The 20,950-nt window shown below is 43.4% G+C and overlaps 4 protein-coding genes across 5 annotated transcripts; 2 read left to right on the top strand and 2 right to left on the bottom strand.

Annotated features, from left to right (window-relative positions):
* Nucleotides 1–27: 27 nt before the first annotated feature.
* On the top strand, nt 28–2,221 carry LOC145703004 (elongation factor G, mitochondrial-like). Its single transcript, XM_081780306.1, has 6 exons — nt 28–1,074; nt 1,118–1,315; nt 1,358–1,477; nt 1,520–1,686; nt 1,730–1,925; nt 1,968–2,221. The coding sequence occupies exons 1-6, from the start codon at nt 43–45 to the stop codon at nt 2,160–2,162; spliced, it is 1,908 nt and encodes a 635-aa protein (XP_081636432.1). The 5' UTR covers nt 28–42; the 3' UTR covers nt 2,163–2,221.
* On the bottom strand, nt 2,222–16,221 carry LOC145703002 (aspartyl/asparaginyl beta-hydroxylase-like). The gene is made up of 8 exons (XM_081780305.1): nt 16,017–16,221; nt 7,305–7,369; nt 7,175–7,262; nt 6,657–6,701; nt 3,494–4,061; nt 2,680–3,444; nt 2,519–2,637; nt 2,222–2,476 (listed from the first exon to the last, which is right to left on the bottom strand). The coding sequence occupies exons 1-8, from the start codon at nt 16,195–16,197 to the stop codon at nt 2,316–2,318; spliced, it is 1,992 nt and encodes a 663-aa protein (XP_081636431.1). The 5' UTR covers nt 16,198–16,221; the 3' UTR covers nt 2,222–2,315.
* Nucleotides 13,248–15,988, top strand: LOC145703009 (uncharacterized). Of its 2 annotated transcripts, XM_081780312.1 has the most exons (4): nt 13,248–13,463; nt 14,850–15,183; nt 15,636–15,740; nt 15,792–15,988. In XM_081780312.1, exons 2-4 carry the CDS (start codon nt 15,037–15,039, stop codon nt 15,921–15,923), a joined length of 384 nt encoding a protein of 127 aa, XP_081636438.1. In that variant the 5' UTR covers nt 13,248–13,463; nt 14,850–15,036; the 3' UTR covers nt 15,924–15,988. The 2 variants fall into 2 exon arrangements, with proteins under 2 accessions (XP_081636438.1, XP_081636439.1); XM_081780313.1 differs by lacking the exon at nt 13,248–13,463 and having other exon boundaries at nt 14,753–15,183.
* Nucleotides 16,222–18,227: 2,006 nt separating the features above from the next.
* On the bottom strand, nt 18,228–20,948 carry LOC145702368 (protein CLEC16A-like). Its single transcript, XM_081779590.1, is given in 9 exon segments — nt 18,228–18,410; nt 18,451–18,491; nt 18,494–18,841; nt 18,882–19,108; nt 19,151–19,221; nt 19,224–19,561; nt 19,607–20,323; nt 20,368–20,743; nt 20,789–20,948. Coding segments are annotated over 9 exon segments (2,343 nt in total). The 5' UTR covers nt 20,921–20,948; the 3' UTR covers nt 18,228–18,317.
* Between the last annotated feature and the right edge of the window lie 2 nt (nt 20,949–20,950).

The following is a 20,950-nucleotide window of genomic DNA, read 5'->3' as shown; positions in this document are numbered from 1 at the left end:
TTCTCATTTCTAACCAACAAGTTGCAGATTCTGAAAGGACAAATGTCATCACTGACTTTTATTGACTCCCACATTGAATTCTTTCTCATGCGTTCTTTGTCCTACAACCTCGATAAAGATGGTGCCGCCTTGATTGTGTGTGCTTCTGGCGGTGTTCAATCTCAGACTCTAACAGTTTTTCGCCAAATGAAACGTTATAATGTCCCGTTTGTTGTCTTTATCAATAAATTGGACAGAACGGGTGCAAATCCTGAAAAATGTATCAATCAAATGAGAAGAAAGCTTGGTATCAATACTGCGTTTATGTATTACAATATTGGCCTGGAAAAAGAATTCGAAGGCTTGATTGATATCGTCGAAAATGAAGTCGTTTATTTCCATGGTGACAATGGTGAAAATATCAAACGCGCGCCTGTACCGGAAGAATTTGCTGAATTGAGACAGGAGAAATTCGAGGAGTTAGTAGGATGCTTGGCCGATGTAGACGATGAGATCGGAGAGTTGTTTTTAATGGAAGAGGTTCCAACTAATGAACAAATCTACGACGCGGTCAGAAGATGCACTGTTGCGAGAACTTTCCAGCCGATTCTCATGGGATCTGCTTTGAAGAACAAAGGTGTGCAGCTTCTTCTCGACGCCTGTGTTCGTTTTCTCCCCCAGCCAGATCAAGTCGACAATTTTGCGAACCAGGCAGTGCCAGAAGGATCTGAAGAAGAAGCAGAAGCTCTATTAATGTCTCCTGAACGCTCAAAAGCTCATCCTCCCGTAATGCTGGCATTCAAACTCGAAAAGTCCAAATTTGGACAGCTGACTTACATGAGAATGTACCAAGGATACATGAAAAAAGGACAAACACTAGTGAATACGAGAACCGGGAAGCCAGTGAAAATCTCAAGATTGGTGAAAATGCACGCTTCGGACATGATTGATGTGAACGAAGTTTTTGCTGGAGATATTTTTGCAACTTTTGGAGTCGATTGCGCTAGTGGAGATACTTTTACAGTTAATGATCTGAAACACTTGTCGATGGAAAGTATTCATGTACCGAAGGGCGTCGTCTCGATGTCAATCAAGGTAATCTCTAAGACCATTACAGAACAATCAAACTTTGAATTAGCCGACGAATAAGAAAGCGACTCAGAATTTCCTCAAAGCTCTGGTCCGCTTCTCTAACGAAGATCCTTCCTTCACATGGGTGTTTGACCAAGAATCTGGCGAGTATCACATGACTGGAATGGGCGAGCTCCATCTTGAGATTTATGCGCAGCGAATGGAACGTGAATATGACTGCCCTGTTGAGCTCGGTCAGCCGAAGGTAACGACTGAAATTTTTTGTCTGTGTATTATTTTATTCTAGGTCGCTTTCCGTGAAACGATTTTACCTGGAGTGGTCCACTTTGACTATCAACACAAGAGACAGTCCGGCGGACGTGGTCAATATGGTCGAGCAATTGGTAAAGCTAATATCAACGCCAAGGTATGCTCTGGACAAATTCGCATACATTGAGAATACTTTTAGTCGAACACCGAAAATATATTCAACGACAGACTAACTGGAACAAACTTATCAAGAGGCTATGTTAAGCCACTTATCACTGGCATGGAGGAGGTTTTCGCCGCCGGACCTCAAATTGGAGAACCCGTTGTTGGAGTTGAAATTGACATTGTCGATGGAGCTGAACACAGGTTCGCTATTTATCCGAAAGATAGTCATAACCCTCTCTTCTAGGGTTGATTCTTCTGAAATTTCATTCCAACTTTGCGGCCAGGGCTGTGCCGAGCAGATTTTGAACAGAGCGAACAAAGCTGTAATTGAGCCAATTATGAACGTTGAAGTTGTTTATCCGCAAGAGTTCGACGATCGAGTCAATAAGTATTTGTACGAAAAACATGCTGATATTCAAGAATTCGAGCTCGACAATCAGGTAATCGCCTTATTTTTGTTTAGAAATAGAATGTTCTCTCAGTATAAAACGGTCTACTGCCAAGTTCCCCTAAACGACATGTTCGGCTTTACCGCTGGTTTGAGAGGATGCACCGAAGGAAAGGGTGAATTTTCAATGGACTTTTCTCATTACGATCTCGCTCGAGACGATGTTATAGAAGAATTAGCTGCTAAATACCAACAAAAACTTGCCAACGAAAGTTCTAAGAAAAAATAGACTGTTTAACTTATTTTAAATTATTCAAATAAAGCATTTAAATGCGAGTGAAACTTCAATTCTTGTCATTTATTGCACCTTCTTATTGTATGAAGTGTTTATCTATGCTGTTATTAAATAAAATATAATTTAAATCTAAAAGAATCCTAAAAATCAAATTGCAGTCACAGTACGTTTTTCTTGCTCAGTCATCTCTGGATGCCAGAAGTCGAAAATCAGAACTAATCTGTAAGAGCTTCCTTTGTGTTCCACTGAGTGTTCGAAGGAATCGTCAAATACGAATGCTTTTCCGTTTTCCCAATGTCGCTTTTGGTCTGAAATAATTTTAGCGATTGATTATTTTGAAATTCGATTACCAGCGACAGTGATACTCAATTTTTCATAGTCATCGGGCACTCGAAGGCCGAGATGCAAGCGTAGACGGCAGTTGGTTGGACCTGTATGGGGCCAAACAGTGGTACCCTCTTTCATGACACTAAAAAAGGGACTAGAGTCGGGTAAATCTGATACGATTTACCTGAATTTTATTTGACCCCTTCTACATCCCGTAGCTTCTTTCATGTCCTGAATAAGAGCGCATGTTTTCGGTGTAAGTTTGCACTCTCTTTCTTGTTTTCTTCCTTGTTGCCAAAGAGTGAATTGCCTCCAGTCTCCTTCTTTTTGAAGTCCTTCCGCTTCCTTTTCAAAATTTGGAAAATTGTGGTTTTCGTCCATCAACGCAAGCGCTTCATCTCTCATCATTTCCCATTTTTTCTCCAGCCTTGTCCAGTAACCTTGGAGAGTCTTATCTAATTGTGACTTTTCCCAATATGGTCTTCCAGTGAGCCGGTCAATGTTGTATGTCGAACGTTGGAATTTTGACAAAAACACACCGGCTTCGGCCGCTTCCTGAAACATTTGATCGGCTTCGGGCTTTCGGCCTAGCCGCATGAGAGCATCGCCCCAGTGGTATCGAAACTTTGACTCTTCCGTTCCAGGCTCTTGAGATTTCACACCATCTTCAAAGGGCGCCAGGCATTCTTCGTATTTATTTTGCATCTTGAGCGCGAATCCCAAATGTACGAGGGCGAATCCATCTGTGGGATCCTGCTCGACAGCTCTTCGGAAATAGCCCTCAGCTTCTTCGTTTTTCCCAATTATCAGGCACGTGACACCAACGTCTTTTAAATGCTTGAAATTACGGGTAGGATTGGATTCAACAAGCAGTCTTCCCATTCTCAAAGCGCCACCGCGTTTGCCAAGAAAGCGAAGGCGATCAGCCGCTAATTCGGCTGCTTTATTTCTATGAAGAAAGATTAAGTCTACTCTTTTTGTGAAATTAACTTCTCTACCTGACATCTGGGAGAGCATTTTCATCATTTGCGACTTCCTGTAGTACTTTAACTGCCTCCTGTAGTACATCATTGCTTCTCAAGTGTTCTGCTCGTTTGTTCATTGCTTCGCCATACAAATACTTAACATAAGCAACGCCTGGGTATCCCTCGATTAGAGTTTTCAGCGATTTTGTTGACTCCAAGTAATCTTTGTGCCCTTTTCGCTCATCCACAGTTATTAGTCTCTTCGCGCCAAGAGTGGAAAAGAAGTCATCACTTTCTTTCCAAAGAACTTCGGGAATGATTTCTGGCCGGACATCGTATACCTCCGAAGAAGGAAACAAATCAGTGCGCACTAAAACTTCATAATCCTCTTCAAGCCATATTCCAGTTGGAACTGGAACCTCGAACGTATCTTCTGTGCTTGGACCGGTTGCACGGCCGATTATATGGCCGTTGTTGAGCACGCGTTTCCGGCGAACTTCGAAGATGTATTCAGAGGCGGACTTTGCATGAGTCTCGATTTTGAGCCTCAGTGAGTTCTTTTCCGGCCGGATGTCGCCGAGAATCGGATATTTTTCAATGGCTAAACTTTCTGTGAGGAATAGAATTCAGTAAATTTTTAAGACGAATCATAACTTATAATTTGATCAAATTTTAAAACCAAATGTATTTTATTGTTCTCCAAACAAGAAACAGTAGTAAATTGAGTAGCAACGTGAAAATAAAAAATGCCTTGAAGAGGACCTCATGAAGCTCATCATTTTGAACAAGGATGTTGATGGTAACTTTTGAAACTGTTTTGACTTCCTTCTCGAGTTGTGTCCAAAATTTGTTCGACTTTGCTTGACTTTGTTTATTGCCACGGGTCTTATCGACGCTGTTTGTGTGAGACGCAGCTCCGGCAGCTTGCAGCTGACCAAGAAACTTGGTGAAGTTGCAGTATTTTTCCGACAAATAGTTCCGGCTCAGCCAAGTCAAATTTCCGTGCTTTCGATTCACTTCCGAAATTTTGGCAGACATAGAGGAATCTTCCTTCACGTCTGATTTCGAAAGTCCGAAAGTGGTTTTCACCGATTTTATGTATTCCGTCCATTGTTTTGCCTTAGCGTCGCGGATTTTGGCGATTTGTTGTTGAATTTCATCTTGTTTGACTTCTTCTGTTGAAGAGGAGACGGCTTGAGCGTCACCCACTTTCTCGATTTGCTCGGCAGGCACTTGATCGACATCTTCAATAGGCACAAAACGTCGGCGATGAAACTGAAGCGCTTGAGCATCTGGGCATGTTCGCTCGAGTTTTCTTTCAAAGATTTGAATTGCTCTTATTGAAAATTAATGCTCTAAAAGTAACTCGAAATTTTCCTGAAATTCGGCACTCTTCGAGTTGTTTTTATGGTAGATTGGATTTCTTTCTTTTCAGCTTCCTGTCTTTGATAATCCTTCTGTTTAACTGGATCCGAAACATCCGCTGGCGATTTGTTCACTCTTCTATTCGACGCCATCAAGCTAACTGCAATCCGGCGGACGGATTTTCTCACTTCCTCCACCTGTCCTCCACAGTTCATTGCCAATTCACAATATACAATATTAAAACCGAAGATAAACTAGACGTACAATAGTCGGTTTATCTTTGTATGGCTTGAACTCCTCCTGATACTGCTTCCGCTCAAAGTTTGAAAGACCTAAATCCAGTGCTTTGTATTTGCTTTTTGAGAGTTTTCACATCTTTCTTTTCAGATTTTTTTGCTGTCGGTTCACAACTCATTTCCTTTGGATTAATTCCACTTCATCAACTGGCTGCTTCCTTACAGGATTTTCCAGTGTTATCTTTATGTACTCATCGGGCATGGTGCCCAATTCCTTTGATAAGTCGACACTTTTCTGAAGTGCGTCGGGTCGATTTATCGGCGATAAATTCAAAGTCGCCTTCTTGTTTGCCTCGTGCATTTCTGCGATAGGCAACGGATCAGTCTTGATCAAAATCGGATTTTTGTCTATCGAGGTCAGCTCGACGGCCGGTCGTCTGACAGACGAGCCTTGAGAAGATTCGTAAGTGGAGCTTACGGCGTCGCTTTCAAGATCGCTGTGGGGACTCGCCGCTCGATTGGCGAATTCCAAGGGCGCAGTGGGGTGTCCTCTGAGAATGTTACGCTCATCGGGGTCGCCCTCTTTGAGGATTCCTTCATCATTGACTTTTCGGGACTTTAAAGCGACCGCATATTTGTTCAGGATAATGTTTTCAATGGCGAAGTAGGAAGGCAAATGAGCTTGGCATACTTTATCTGTATCAGCTGGCCCCATATACAGTAAGTGCTTGTGGGTGTTGGCATAATGACTATCCAGCGTCTGGCGAAAGACGGATAATGCCTGCTCAGCAGCTTGAGTGGGTGCTTTAGGATTTATGATTCTGAAATTTCCAATTGAAACTTCCAAAGTGCCTCTTCTGACGTTGCCTATTTTCTCCGTTGATTTAACCTGCGCTCGCACTGACGGGTTAATTGGCAAAGCGCCGACGTAAGCTCCGGCCTTCGCAACAGGTGAAGGTTTACGAGCCGATACCTCTCTTCGATTTTTCGCTCGTTGGGAACCGGTAGGAGTCGATTTCGTCAGACCAAGCTGATCAGTTGGGTCGTCAATATTTCCGGATCCTGGCAGGTCGCCAGTAACGCCATCCGGGTGCTCGTCGATATCCATGTTTAGGATTGAGACTTCGGAAACGTTTTTGATGTTTGTTTCCTCGACAACTTCCGCGGGTTTATCATCATTTTTGGATTCCAGTAAAACTCCATTAATCTTGGTCTCTGGATAGATTTGAGTAGGAGAAGATGGAGTCAAGGAGGAAACTGGAGAGATAGAAGAAGCGACGGAAGATTCTATTCGAATAAGAAAGAAATGAGAGAGAACAGAGAAGAGGTAGTGTATTTTTAGAATAAATCTCAAAGAGAGCAAACTATCCACTCTGTTAGAAAATCAAAGAAGGCGTTTACATACTACAGATGTCTCATAACAGGCAGATAGCTTGATCAATTTGTAAATGAAAATGTACAGATATACAGTTGAAACAAAGAGTTCGCTCAGAGCTTCGGATACTTTTTAAACTCAATCGTTTTGTTCGCTTTCACACCTGTTATGAAAGACAAAGGTGAGTAGCTGATCATTTTAAAAGTCTTTTGGTACTTACGTTTTTGCGGAACAGCTTCTTCTTGAGTGACTTCATCGGCCCAACCTAATTTTATTTTGATAAAGAGAGAAGAAACTATGAAAATTCAAACACACAAAGACACACAGGAGAACCCTTCCAAAACCAAATTTTAAGAATTTTATGAAGAACTCTGCACACAAAAATCCGTCTTACTTGCTCTCCTTTTGACCCTTTTTACCACCCCACAAGATGGCACTGGTTTTCTGCTATCAGTCAACTGATACGGATCTGAAATTGCCACTTGAACCCTGTTGGTTTTTTGGGTTATCTTACCCTTTCTCGGACTTAGGGCCTCGGTGATATAATCATCAATGTTTATCAGTCCCTGGCCGAGTGATCTAATCGGGTGTCGCACGATTTCGTATTGAAAGGGATAGAGCGCACCGACGGCGTTTTTATGTCTTCCTCTTGGATCTCACTTCCTATGTTCTTTCCCTTGTCTACACATTTATTATTCCAGCGCCGCCCGTTTTATAACCGGTTCTCGTTTGACTTACCGATGAGCGCTTTGTAGTCGACCAAATCGAAAACCAGAGTCGCAGCAAAACCCCAGGTGAGGATGACGCACACCAGAAGGAGAATTAACTACAATTACTTTAATACCATCATCTTGGGTAAAGCACTTACCAGAGGGTTTCCTCCTTTTCCATTGCTCTTTGAGATGTCATTCTTTCTGTCTTCAATATCGGAAGCTAGAATTAAAAGTTAGATTTGATAAAAAATGAATTCAATATCATACTCCTTCGTTTTTTGAGCTTGAATCTGAGCAATGTTTCTGATGGCTCTAGGCCTTCTATTTTCAACCCTGCTTCTGAATGAGTGAATTCTACCATTCTCTACTTTTTCAGAATTTTTTTCTTTTGAAAAATTTTGACGGAAGTAAAGCGACTTTGAATGAATCCTCGCCAGATAAGCGAAAAAGAGGGATCGACAACTGGCCATGCTTTCATCACATTACCCTCTGGGTCCATCGATGTGTCCATCGTCAGCCTTTTTTTTTGATCAAAATCTGTACTCGTATCAATCAAGTGCTCGTTGAAAAAATAAAACCTAGTTTTTCACTCTGCGCACTGGAGTTACAGCTCGTCAAGGGATGACGGCAGAAGTGATAAGCAGATCTCATCATTTCTGTAAATGAAGAGGCTGAGTTGTTTAGGGCCTTTTAGTGTTCTTAATGCCACGACTTATAGAACCACATCCTCGAAGCACGTGACTCCTCTCTGTAATACAATAAATTATCGGTTATACTCAGAATTATTATTTTTTGAGCTTCTGTTCTATTTGAAAAGAAATGGAAAATCATCAAGAAATAAGCTTTTTATCTTAAAATACAGTATTTACTGCTTACACTTTTTCGCGACTCCCATGATCTGCCGCTCCAGCTCATAAAGAACGTTTCTTCTATGCTAATGGGTTTCTAGTGCATCCGCTCTGCGGTAAGTCAACTTTCTTATTAAAAGACCTTTGCGGCCTTACCCTGAGATGTGATAAGTGCTCAACAGCCGTTTAACTCATCATATTAATGGCTTACACTAAAGAGACAACTCAACTGTACTAAGCCGTTCTTTTGATTCGGTTTGCTTTGAGCTCCGATGGGAAAATAAAATAAAGACTCTTGTTTGATTGAGCTGGCGTTTAATCTTCTGAAGCCTAATCCCTTCTTTCTGGCTCGTTTGGCAAGCTGGAAATTTCAATTAGAAATTGCGCGTTTTCAGTTTGCGTAAAAGGTCAAATGTGTCAAATTTTGGGGTCAGCGCAATGAAGACGATATTTTTGACCCAGAAAGGGGACTTCAAAGAAGCGATTATTTGGCAACGGATTTGTACTGCTGGTGATGGAGACAGTGTTTGAAAACCCGCAACATTTTCCGCGGGCGCGGGCGGGCGCCGGGGCCGATTTCAAAATTTTCTGCGGGCGCGGGCGGGCGCGGGGGCCGATCCCAAAATTTTGCGCGGTTGCGGGCGAGCGCGGGGGCCGATTCCGAAATTTTGCGCGGGTGCGGGGGGGCGCGGGCGGGGGCCGCGCGAAAAATCGCGCCCGCGGGCGCCCGGGGGGCAGGGGGCGCCCGTTACCCTCGCGCCCGCAGGCCCCGCGGGTTCGAGGGATATTAATCTGCAAATTAAAGAAGAATAAATCTAAAAAAAACCATAATTAAGCTAAAAACTAAGATAATTTGACTTTTTAAAACAATGGGTGTGGGTGGGGTTGGGGACAGAACTGAGATTGATCAAATCAATGTTCCAAGCCTATGTCAAGCCCCTTAAATCAAAAAATCAAGGAACGGGGCTGAGACGGCCCGAAGGGCCGTCAAGCCCCTTAAATCAAAAATCAAGGAACGGGGCTGAGACGGCCCGAAGGGCCGTCAAGCCCCTTAAATCAAAAATCAAGGAACGGGGCTGAGACGGCCCGAAGGGCCGTCAAGCCCTTAAATCAAAAATCAAGGAACGGGGCTGAGACGGCCCGAAGGGCCGTCAAGCCCCTTAAATCAAAAATCAAGGAACGGGGCTGAGACGGCCCGAAGGGCCGTCAAGCCCTTAAATCAAAAATCAAGGAACGGGGCTGAGACGGCCCGAAGGGCCGTCAAGCCCTTAAATCAAAAATCAAGGAACGGGGCTGAGACGGCCCGAAGGGCCGTCAAGCCCTTAAATCAAAAATCAAGGAACGGGGCTGAGACGGCCCGAAGGGCCGTCAAGCCCTTAAATCAAAAATCAAGGAACGGGGCTGAGACGGCCCGAAGGGCCGTCAAGCCCCTAAATCAAAAAATCAAGGAACGGGGCTGAGACGGCCCGAAGGGCCGTCAAGCCCCTTAAATCAAAAATCAAGGAACGGGGCTGAGACGGCCCGAAGGGCCGTCAAGCCCTTAAATCAAAAATCAAGGAACGGGGCTGAGACGGCCCGAAGGGCCGTCAAGCCCCTTAAATCAAAAATCAAGGAACGGGGCTGAGACGGCCCGAAGGGCCGTCAAGCCCCTTAAATCAAAAATCAAGGAACGGGGCTGAGACGGCCCGAAGGGCCGTCAAGCCCTAAATCAAAAATCAAGGAACGGGGCTGAGACGGCCCGAAGGGCCGTCAAGCCCCTTAAATCAAAAATCAAGGAACGGGGCTGAGACGGCCCGAAGGGCCGTCAAGCCCCTAAATCAAAAATCAAGGAACGGGGCTGAGACGGCCCGAAGGGCCGTCAAGCCCCTTAAATCAAAAATCAAGGAACGGGGCTGAGACGGCCCGAAGGGCCGTCAAGCCCCTTAAATCAAAAATCAAGGAACGGGGCTGAGACGGCCCGAAGGGCCGTCAAGCCCCTTAAATCAAAAATCAAGGAACGGGGCTGAGACGGCCCGAAGGGCCGTCAAGCCCTTAAATCAAAAATCAAGGAACGGGGCTGAGACGGCCCGAAGGGCCGTCAAGCCCCTTAAATCAAAAATCAAGGAACGGGGCTGAGACGGCCCGAAGGGCCGTCAAGCCCTTAAATCAAAAATCAAGGAACGGGGCTGAGACGGCCCGAAGGGCCGTCAAGCCCCTAAATCAAAAATCAAGGAACGGGGCTGAGACGGCCCGAAGGGCCGTCAAGCCCCTTAAATCAAAAATCAAGGAACGGGGCTGAGACGGCCCGAAGGGCCGTCACCCCTTAAATCAAAAATCAAGGAACGGGGCTGAGACGGCCCGAAGGGCCGTCAAGCCCCTTAAATCAAAAATCAAGGAACGGGGCTGAGACGGCCCGAAGGGCCGTCAAGCCCCTTAAATCAAAAATCAAGGAACGGGGCTGAGACGGCCCGAAGGGCCGTCAAGCCCCTTAAATCAAAAATCAAGGAACGGGGCTGAGACGGCCCGAAGGGCCGTCAAGCCCCTTAAATCAAAAATCAAGGAACGGGGCTGAGACGGCCCGAAGGGCCGTCAAGCCCTTAAATCAAAAATCAAGGAACGGGGCTGAGACGGCCCGAAGGGCCGTCAAGCCCTTAAATCAAAAATCAAGGAACGGGGCTGAGACGGCCCGAAGGGCCGTCAAGCCCTTAAATCAAAAATCAAGGAACGGGGCTGAGACGGCCCGAAGGGCCGTCAAGCCCCTTAAATCAAAAATCAAGGAACGGGGCTGAGACGGCCCGAAGGGCCGTCAAGCCCCTAAATCAAAAATCAAGGAACGGGGCTGAGACGGCCCGAAGGGCCGTCAAGCCCTTAAATCAAAAATCAAGGAACGGGGCTGAGACGGCCCGAAGGGCCGTCAAGCCCCTTAAATCAAAAATCAAGGAACGGGGCTGAGACGGCCCGAAGGGCCGTCAAGCCCTAAATCAAAAATCAAGGAACGGGGCTGAGACGGCCCGATAATTTACAAATTAGGGGTCTCTCGATTGCTTAGAATGCAATGAGAAAGGTTGATTTCTCTGTTTTAAAGAACTGCTATTGTACGTCTAGATTCATTATCCGAATCGGCTGAATTTCTAGTCAAAGACGGCCAAAGCGGGGGGATCTCTTTATTGATAATCAAGGAATGGGGCTCATTAATTTTACGCAAAGTTTTTTAGGTGAAAGCCCAACATTCTCAATTAGCTTTATTCAGTATATGGTGAGCCCCGGGCGCCCGCGGGCGCGAAAAAAAATTCCACGGGCGCGGGAGGGCGCGGGGGCCAGATCAAAAATTTTCTGCGGGCGCGGGCGGGCGCGGGGGCCAAATCCGAGATTTCTTGCGGGTACGGGGGGCGCGGGCGCCCGTGGCCCCCGCCCGCGGCCCCCGCGGGGTTGGCGGGCGGGTTTTTTCAAACACTGGATGGAGAGGGTAGTTTAGTCGCGGTAGCGCCTTTGAGTTGGAGTTCCATCACGTGATTACCAGCAATTGATTGATTTATAAATAAACATGCAGTGAGTACTCGAATCTGTGGATCAAACGGTTTTTGGTGTTTGCTCATCTTTTTAAAGAGGAAGTTTTATGCTCTCCAATTATTATGTTATCGTTGGTTAGCAAAATTCCCATCCGACCAAATGTTTACAGGCTTAGCCCTCCTAAGACTCACAAACTTTCTGTCGAAATTTGTTTGCGCAAAACAATGGGAACAATAAAGGATTACGCCACCTGTGGAACTAAACTGCACGAAAGGTTTGACAGGAGAATAATTTTTTTCGTCCAAACATTGAGATTTGAGCTCACGCTTCTTTCTAAGGCCATAAAGCCATAAACCGGATGCATGAAAAAGGCGAAGTTTGAAATTTTTGGAAAAGGTCAAGAAGAATCGGATAGCGATCGCCCGTGGCAAGTGGTCGATAAATATCGCCAAAGTGCAAAATTGGAGCTAATATCGACGTGATAGGCAATCATAAAATTTCTCCCTTGGGCTTTTTCTGGATACACGAAAGTGAAATTAATCCAGATGTCTTTTATGAGCTACTCCTCACGAGTCTGTCACGTGGACTTTTAGATGCAGCTATAAGTAATCGAAATAAGCGTTGAAAGAAACTGAAATTATTTTTAGCAGCACAAAATTTTGAACTCGAATCTGTAAAACTCAGTGATCCGGAGAAATTTCTCGCACGGGCGATTTTCCCTGTGAAATTGAGTAAAGCCAGCTTTCTAAAAATATGTTCTATTCGTAGAAAAGTTGACCTAGTACCACGCTTACAAATTTTTCTCGGCGGCCTACTTCCGCATCATTTATCCGTAAAGGTCGCGAGTGCTCACTTGACCTTGTTTAGGAAAAAAGGGACAGCCGTAAAACCGGATGCATGAAAAAACGGTGCTCTTTCCGCAAGGGCAATAATCTTTTTATAAACCCCTTGAAATTTGCATTTTACTCCAAAATAGACCTCTAGTAACGGGAAAAAGAATGATTGGAGACTTCAATTTGCTGGTAATTATTGAATTGAAATGCTCTTTTTATGTAAAAGTGTTCGCTTTTTAAAAGCAGTCATGTTCCGGGCTGGCGATTTTTGGAATATAATTTGAGTGGTCGCACTTGTAGGTGCGACTCTAATCACTGATAATATGAATGGTCAGCTCGTCAAAAACTTTAACAATTTTAACGACTCCTCAAAAAAAGACACAGTACAAGGTCGATAAATGCTCGGCTTCATTTGATGGGGTTCGAAGAAGCCGGTCGGTTATAAAAGTACTGAATAGAGGACGCGGCATAAAATTTCATTGAAGAGAAAATGAATCGTGAAGATGTTTTTGGTGAGACATTTTCGAAAATGCGAGACGTCATCTCAACCCCATATTATCTAAGCCCCTTTTTCTGGTTTCATAATGTCAAAAATATGCAAATTGGTTGGCGAAAATCACCTTGAACCCAAATTATCGCCACAAAGATTTTCTATCATAAAATTTTCAAACGCCGCTCTTTGTCGGTCTTGGACACCTTGGTCTAACCCAATTTCCACGAATTAGTCGGCGGGTGTGAATGTACATCGCAAGAGGCCATGCATAATTTTACGAAGGCCATGTTGAGATCAAAGCGACGAAAAGTATCCGCGCAAAATTGCGGCGCGGCGGTGCAAAGAGAGCGAGGAGCGCGCCTTAACCCTCGCGCGCCATCTCCGAAGTGCCCGTCGCGTCCGCCAAGCCGCAGTTTGGCGGAAAGAGCCTTTAGCCAAGCATAAATCGGACGTAGCCCTATTTTTCCAAAAGAGCTTGCAGACCGAAAAACTCAAGAGCCCAATTCACCTTTTGGCAAAGAGATCAGAAACAAGAAAATATGCGAGATCGACCAGCCAGTATCCTGGCAGAAAACTCCCGCGAAGAACAACTCGTCAGAATGGTAGAAATCGACTGTATGCTGGATACGCTTTTGAGAAACGCTGAATCAGGTAAAATTTATTGGGGATTTTAAATTTACGAGTGATAAGCCGCTAAGGACAAATCTCGGATTAGTCCGTTTTTGGAGCGCCCTTGCCATCTGCGCGATAAGTTTACAAGGAGATATTTTGTTTTCCTCCTCTAAATTGAACAAACCCCAAAGAAAAATTAAGACAAGGGCCTCTTCAATAATTTCAACTGAAACTATCCTTCTTACGGTACTTCAACCGTTTAGGACAATAAAGTTAATCCATTAAATTAATAATTAAGGAGGTATCGAAGCCATTCCCTTAAGACTGACCAGTGTTGCCCTAATCCCATTTCCTTTGTTTTCAAGCACTTTAGTCGAGTCCGCTCACGCGTCACAAAATGTCTATTTTCAAAATTCTGACGGGAGAATGCTCACAGATAAATACGCCTTGTATCAGTAATCTCCATGAAATCCGGTATAAAACCGAGACGACTATTCAAGCATAATCTACCCAGCGGGTCACTTTTGCGGGTGATTTTAGTTTGTCAAAAAGCACTGGTAAATTTCGCACCCACGTGGGACTGTGTGACCTGAATTGCATAATTGTAAATGCGCATTTTGAATTTGGAAGGGCTCATAAATCGCATCCAGCTGACTTTAGGAGGTCAACGAAAGTGTCCAGATTTGGAGCAGATAATCATCAATTCGAGTAACCCATTTTTAAGAAGCAAATACGCTCTCGTGCAGCTAATTTTCTGTAAATTTGCAACTGAAATGGCACGAGTAGCTACATATTGCCCGGTGTAAACAGCTTCGGAAGCTTTTACAACCATTTTTGGCAAGCATTTCACTCCGAGCGCCTTTGATTTATGCGCAAAGTTAACCAATTTCAAATCGAGTTTGTTTCAAAGAAACAATCGGAACATTTGAAAACGCTTGTGAAAAGAGCAGGTGTCAGGGAACTTCCGCTGGAGCGATCAAAGACTGGCGCGCATTTTTTGGGAAATGCTCCCAAACATTACCTAACCAGCCCCTTTGGAAGAGGCCCCTTATCGTGCCGAGTTGCGGGAGGAAGATAAAACACGCATTTTTTCACGTCACGCCCGATCTGGCCCCTTTAGGGCGGTTTAGTAAACACTTGAAAAAACCCTTTTTGAAGAGGGGTAAATTTAAATTGAGGGTTGGGCCCGAAGCTCTATCTCGACGTCGTTGAAATGCCTTCTAATATAATAGATTTTCACATAAATAATGATTTTTCATCGAACAAGCAGGCGAAATCCCTCCAAACCACCCTTTGAAGCCTTGCAAATTTATGATCTCCCGTCCTGTGACTGTTAAAACCACAGATGGTTGGCATGTCATCAGGAGGGTTGTGGGGAGATAAATTAATTGGCTACTTATGCTTTTATTGATTGATTTATTTTAGGACTCAGACGCATCAAGGATCTGGAGCCTGAATTCTACTTCGACGATTTTGGCGAGAAATCGGCCAAGTTCCAAAATACGATTCGAGCTTCACCTCGAACGACTTGTCCATCGACTTTGACGAGGACGATGATAAGCTGAGCGACGCGAGCTTTTCGACCGTCGATTCCAACGCCACGGTGAAAAACATGAGCGACGACAGCTTCACCAAACTCAAGAGCTCGATTTCGATGAGCTCTGCCGACTCCGCGATCGACATCACCCCTCCAAGCCCCTTCGATCTGAAGAAGGAACTCGCCACGCTCAGAACGAGGAACAATGGTCTCCATGAGCAGGTTCGTTGAAAATCAATTTTCGAAATGCCCTAAAACTCTAACGAAGCCCAAAACTGACTATTGAGAAACTGAACTCGCCTCAAAATTTTCACGCGTTATGATTTTATACAAATTATGTAATTGAACAAGTCACGGCAATTAAATTCTGAGGTCAAAACCGAGTCTATCGGCGATGATGCATTCAATTTATTATTTACGTGTATATGAATATATTTTCTTACGTTATTAAAATAATAAATTCGCCGTATGATAATCAAACAAACTGCTTTTCTGTATTAATTTTTTATGTCCAAGTGCATCAACTCGCGTTTTCGTTAAAAAAGGCACTCGGTATAAATTCAGTGGGATAAATACTTTTTCTTTCTCGGAAAGGCCGGTAATCCAAAGTTAATCAAAAGAGCCGCAGCGGCTACTGTATCTGAAATTGCGTGTTATTAATTCTATGCCTTCAGGTTTCTGATATGCAAGTGCAGATGAGCTCGCTCCAGAGAGAAATCAAAGCAAGTAGAATTAACGCCGCTTATCTCAAACAAAGCGCCCGAAACATCATTTATCCGGTAAGTTATAAAATAAACCGTCATTTGTCCGTATAACAAAGTCATGTTTAGACCTCCAACGCCGGTAAAACCGTTACATTTACGATGAAGAAAAATGTCGACCAAGCAAAAGCGCAAAAAGCGATGGAGAACCTTCAACGCGAAATTCAAAGAGCAATGATTCCGAACTTGCGAGCGTTCTAGAGCTCCCTTTGTATTATTATATTTAACCGTTCAATGTACAGAGAATAAAACACTGAGGGCCGTAAAGGTCGTAACACAAAAAAAACGACTAACCTGTGCTTCCCATGAATCTTTGTTGGATAAACTGAATCAAAGTAGATCTTCTTCTTGCCATTCTTAGGCTATCTTTTTCGGCGGACTTCTCATTTGAGCTCTCTATTGCTGAGTTCTTTGGGCGGGCTCGTTCCACCTTTATTCTAACGTTTTTTTCTTTGCTATTTTCTTTGCGTATCATTTTGATTCCGTGAACGTATTGTTCGAACGAGAATCAATTAGACTCTGGAAAAGAGAGTATTATAGCAATGGATTATCCCGTTTGGATTTGAGCCTCGATTCCTCAGTATTTTGTGCTAACGGCGAGGCTTTGTACTCATCATTCATCTGTCCCATTTCCTAACGTCAGATTCGGGAATAGGGGGCAAAGGTTGCTATTCAAATGAACTCAGAACATTCCCACAGCTGTTAGTTCACGCGCGTTTTTAGCAGATGCTCATGTGAAGAAATATAAAAGTTAAAGATAAATCTAGCTCTATAATTGCTTCTTCGAATTACCGTTGATTTTCGAAAGTCAAAAGCAAAATTTCAGATTTTTGCATAATGGTCCACTATCAAAAATGATTTCAATGATCAGCATAACGATTCTTCTTTGACTACGGGAAAACCATGTAAATAGAAGCCTCTCACACTGGATCTATCTACAAGATTGGGTCAAAACATACACACGAGCGGATAATCTGGTGTAAGTTGCTTTATACGGCGCACTGTTTATGAATATTTACAAAGAACACGAAAGCAGGAGCGTGGGAAACACACACGATTTACTAGTGAGCGGCGACGGGCAATTCTGTTCAGAGCATCCATTTGACTCCCTTCAACTGGCACAATCGAACTCGATCGACTTTTGCGGCGGTTGTTGTACGATTTCGAGGGTCAATTTTATGTGCTCTCTTCATTGATTCCGAAAAAGTATTTAATCGACCCTGGTCCCTTTTGAGCCTGATTTTGCAATAGATTCAAAACTGGATTTTCCTCCGTGATACTCTTTCGCTTATTCATTCTCTTGAATCTTCCTCGATATCTCTCAAACCAGTGGAAGAAAAAAAGCAAAATTCTCGCGGAAGGACGGACCTTCCTTATGACATCAATGAAGCTTTGAAACTAGCCTGGATCGCGTTTTGCGTTAAAGAGGTTTTTAAAGTTTCAGTTTCTTCGACTTTCGGGCTCTGCGGCCATAAAAGGCGTGAGTACTGGGTGCTCTGTACTACTGTAAGATTTACTAGGTGGAAGGTTATCGCAAAATACGACCACTGTTAATTGTGTTCAATCGCGACATTTGTAATTGCTGCTAAGTGGTTGAATTATGGATGGTTGGCAGTGCATTCCAGCTAGTTGTGAATTCGATGGACGAAACCTGTTTATTGCTCAGCTAAAGAATTTAGGAGATACTGCTTGACTTTCGTTAAAATAAGAAATATGATTGTCTGAGAAGCACGATATCTACCGACTCGGCCTTAAATTTAATGACGGCAAATAATGTTTGTCAGGATAATTAATATGTTCTTGGGGTCAGAGGCTTTCAAACGGAAACGATTATACACTCATTATAAGGGACTTATCTACTTTTAAAACTTCGATTTACTCATATTTCAAGCTCAAAAAAAACATTTCGAAAAAACGCTTACCTTTCGGAATATCTTTCTTTCGTCTTCTTAGTTCATTTTTCGCCATTTTTATATCTCTCTCGGTTTGATTTGCCCCTCTCTAATTCTAGCTTCTTTTCTTAAATCTGGAAGAAGTCACAGTTCGCCGTCAGCCAGCTGGCGTTAAATTTTTAATCTCTCCGTTCGACTTACGCCCTTCTTTCTCGGCTCACTTTTTAATTATGTCCTTTTTTGTTTGTTCTCGCCTATTCGAGGATTTCCTCACATCTTCATGGTAAAAAAACTTTTTCAATAATGGGCCAAGAAAAAAAGTGTCGGAGTTGTCCTTCGGCGACTTCGAGAGGATTTGCTGGCTTTTGTTACAACTAGCGAGATAATGGAGGCTTTATGGGATTCGCTATTTATTACGCTCATCAATTTGAAAAGTTCAATGCATTCGCCGACAAACTTGCTCAATTTGAGAACCTATTAGGACCCAAAGACGTGATTAAAAATGTTTGCAGAAGAAAGAATAGGCTTCATGTAACATGTTCCTAATTTTAATAAGATTTATTGGCTCACGAAAATTATAAAAATTATTTGATTTTACGAAATTTTCTTTGACTTGAATAATGAATGAGTTTATTATGAAGATTTGAAAAGGCAGGCATGAGGATTGGAGAAATATCTACAGGTTATTTAGAAGCGGTTCTCTTTAGGATGAATTAGCTGAGCGAGGTTGACTCTCAACGACCTTTGCGTGGCCCGGCCGGTGAATTGAACAGTTTGACGATGAAGCAAACGGATCCTGAATTCGATATATCTTTTGAAATCTTAGTATCTCATACTTGAAGGAAATTGGCTGGAAGGTCGAGTACAGCGGAGATTTTTGAAGCTTGAGATGACGAGCGCGTAAACGGCCTTTTGTGAGCCGCTGTCTCGCTGTTAGAGATCGAATATGATCATCGAATGTCAAAGTCTTTATTATAATTATTTGCAAATGCGAATTCGCACTTTTAAAATTTACCTGTTTGGACGACTTCTTTCTTGACTGGCGAACGGTGATAACAAGTGTTCTTTCATCTTGAGAGAGCTGCTCAATTTCCAAGTCCTGAAGTTGCCCTGCGAATGTGACTTTTCCCCAACCAAGTTTTGAATCCGGTTCGACCAAAATTATTTGATAGGTATCGACGACCATGAATCGTCTTTGAGTAGACTCATTTGTTGTAACAGTGCACCCTAATAATTTATTTTCAACGCAGAGTTATGGAAAGTGTACCAATGAGTTCAGCGTTATTCAAGTCCAATTTTGCTCCGACTTTCTGAAGTTGATTTGGACAAGCGAGAGGTAGTTCCACATCCTTTTCGTTCTTGAGGTTGAACGAAAGTTGCCGGAGAAGGAAGAATAGGAGAATTTCATACTGCAATTGCTCGTCAGCTCCACACGGCAGTCTTTTTATGAGCACTTGGCCAGACATTGGCGTTTGAGAGATTTCAGAGATGACACTTAAATTTTGATGAATCTTTAATCTCTAAAAGAAGACCCACCTCGTGTCTGCCAATAATTGCGTCGCTTTCGGAAATCTCTTTAGTGTGAGCCATTCATCTTCAAAAACTTCAAGAATAACTCTTCCTGTCGCAATGGAATCGACAAATTAGTCTTTAAATCCTGGGCGACCTTTGTTACTTCATCGAGAACTTCTACCCCATTTTGGTTGAGCCATTCGATGATATTGCACGCGAGAGAGACTGTAATCAGTCTGATTGAAGTGGGTTTCGAAACGGCTTTTTCGAGAAGACGAATGAGCTTTTCGAAGAGGCAGTCGCCGTATGAATGTTTTTCGGCATCGGCTGGGTTTTCATGGTTCATCATAAGTTGGGAGGTATCGTTCAAGTTCGAGACCATAGAATTGACAAAAAGAAGTGTAGGCAAAACATTCAGATAATTACGCTCGGTTTCTATGAAAAACATATTTTACAAAGAAAAGAGCTTTTTGAACTGACCTAAAGCTTTCAAGCAAGAATCTAAAAGTGGAAAATTCTCGAACTCGTAAATCGGCGATCCAACTCTATTTTCCGGCGGTGCTTCAGGCTCAGAGGTGCTTTCAGTCGATGGCGATGATTTCAAGTTGTTTTGATTGAGTTCACGGATTGCGATTTCTCGCTGGGCATCGAGCTGCTGTTGTAAATTAGCTGGCTTTGACATGAATCCTGACGATGCGATAATTTGAGAGCATGCCCAGTCGCCCATTTCTTTCGAAAGCCGTTCTAGCCCTTCTATCTTCAACAGACTAAAGACTTCTGCCATGAGGGTCAAGCTTACGGCTGGCGCAAACTGACTCCTTCTTTCAGCAAATGAAGGATCCACCCCAATATCTTTGAATATAGGCGCCGCGTAAACGCTCAAAAGTTTTTGAAGCAAAAGCTCTATCAGCAAATTTCCAAGCGCCGGAGAAGCGTTCGAAATTATGTCCGCAAAGTAATGGAGAAAGTCCATGTGATCATTGAGCAGTTGAGGCTCGACCTTGCCAGTTTCGTGTTGAGTATCTATAGCAATGGCGATTTGCTGGCAATCGTAGACGAGCTGTGAAAAGTACGGCTTTGCAGTTCGCTCGAGCAGAAAACTTTCCAATGCTGGTTCGCGAACTCGGTAGACAGAAAGCGTGAGGGTTCGGACTGCTGCGCGAACCATTGATTCAGAGTGAGCATGAAAATTCAGCGCTAGAATTTTATTGAGCAGATGAATATAAAATGAAAAGTAATACCTTCAGTAAAAAGTGGGAAATCAGCGCGATGTTCGTTGAAGAAAAAGTGAACGGTGTTACTGTCAAGTCTAAGCGATAACGTCTTGAGGAAGGAAATGTAGTAGGCGAGAAGTTCTTCATCTTCGAAGTCGAATCTGGACACAAGAATTGTATTTACATGATTATTGGAAAGAAGGTAAAATAACGAGGTCTCGTGGCGGAGGTTTTCAAAAAGGATATTCAGCGTTTGCAGCAGCTGAATGCAGACATGGCTTCCTGGGTCCGAGTTCAACAAGTTGATGAAAAATTGGAACATGTTCTTTTCGAGGAAGAACTCAAAGACGGACGAGTCATTTTGATCGCCCCAAATGAGAATTTCAGAAATCGATCGGAGAGTCTAACGATACAAATTTGGATTTTCCCGTGATAATTCGAAAAGTACCTCAACGACTAAAGACTTATTATTCGGCGTCACAGTTTTATTTTTCGTCAGGAGACTATACAATTGTCGGAGTCTTTCCAGACTGTGCACGTTTTGAGTCCGATTCCAGCTGAACCAGCTTCGTCCAGACATTCTTATTGCGGAGAAATTAATGAACCGCGA

This window comes from Oikopleura dioica, chromosome PAR (genome assembly GCF_907165135.1).
Source record: "Oikopleura dioica chromosome PAR, OKI2018_I68_1.0, whole genome shotgun sequence".
Taxonomy (NCBI): Eukaryota; Metazoa; Chordata; class Appendicularia; order Copelata; family Oikopleuridae; genus Oikopleura; species Oikopleura dioica.
The sequence above is the reverse complement of the archived record's forward strand: the minus strand, read 5'-3'. Positions and strand labels throughout refer to the sequence as shown.

Bases quoted from the DNA above. Each gene is read 5' to 3' on its own strand.
- LOC145703009 (XM_081780312.1), top strand. From the start codon at position 15,037: ATGAGCGACGACAGCTTCACCAAACTCAAGAGCTCGATTTCGATGAGC. The intron at 15,184-15,635 runs GTTCGTTGAAAA...CTATGCCTTCAG, and splicing joins ACAATGGTCTCCATGAGCAG to GTTTCTGATATGCAAGTGCA. The intron at 15,741-15,791 runs GTAAGTTATAAA...AGTCATGTTTAG, and splicing joins CCCGAAACATCATTTATCCG to ACCTCCAACGCCGGTAAAAC.
- LOC145703002 (XM_081780305.1), bottom strand. From the start codon at position 16,197: ATGATACGCAAAGAAAATAGCAAAGAAAAAAACGTTAGAATAAAGGTG. The intron at 7,263-7,304 runs GTAAGTGCTTTA...AAGTAATTGTAG, and splicing joins GAAAAGGAGGAAACCCTCTG to TTAATTCTCCTTCTGGTGTG. The intron at 2,477-2,518 runs GTAATCGAATTT...AAATTATTTCAG, and splicing joins ATTGAGTATCACTGTCGCTG to ACCAAAAGCGACATTGGGAA.
- LOC145703004 (XM_081780306.1), top strand. From the start codon at position 43: ATGTCATCACTGACTTTTATTGACTCCCACATTGAATTCTTTCTCATG. The intron at 1,075-1,117 runs GTAATCTCTAAG...ACTTTGAATTAG, and splicing joins TCGTCTCGATGTCAATCAAG to CCGACGAATAAGAAAGCGAC. The intron at 1,316-1,357 runs GTAACGACTGAA...ATTTTATTCTAG, and splicing joins TTGAGCTCGGTCAGCCGAAG to GTCGCTTTCCGTGAAACGAT.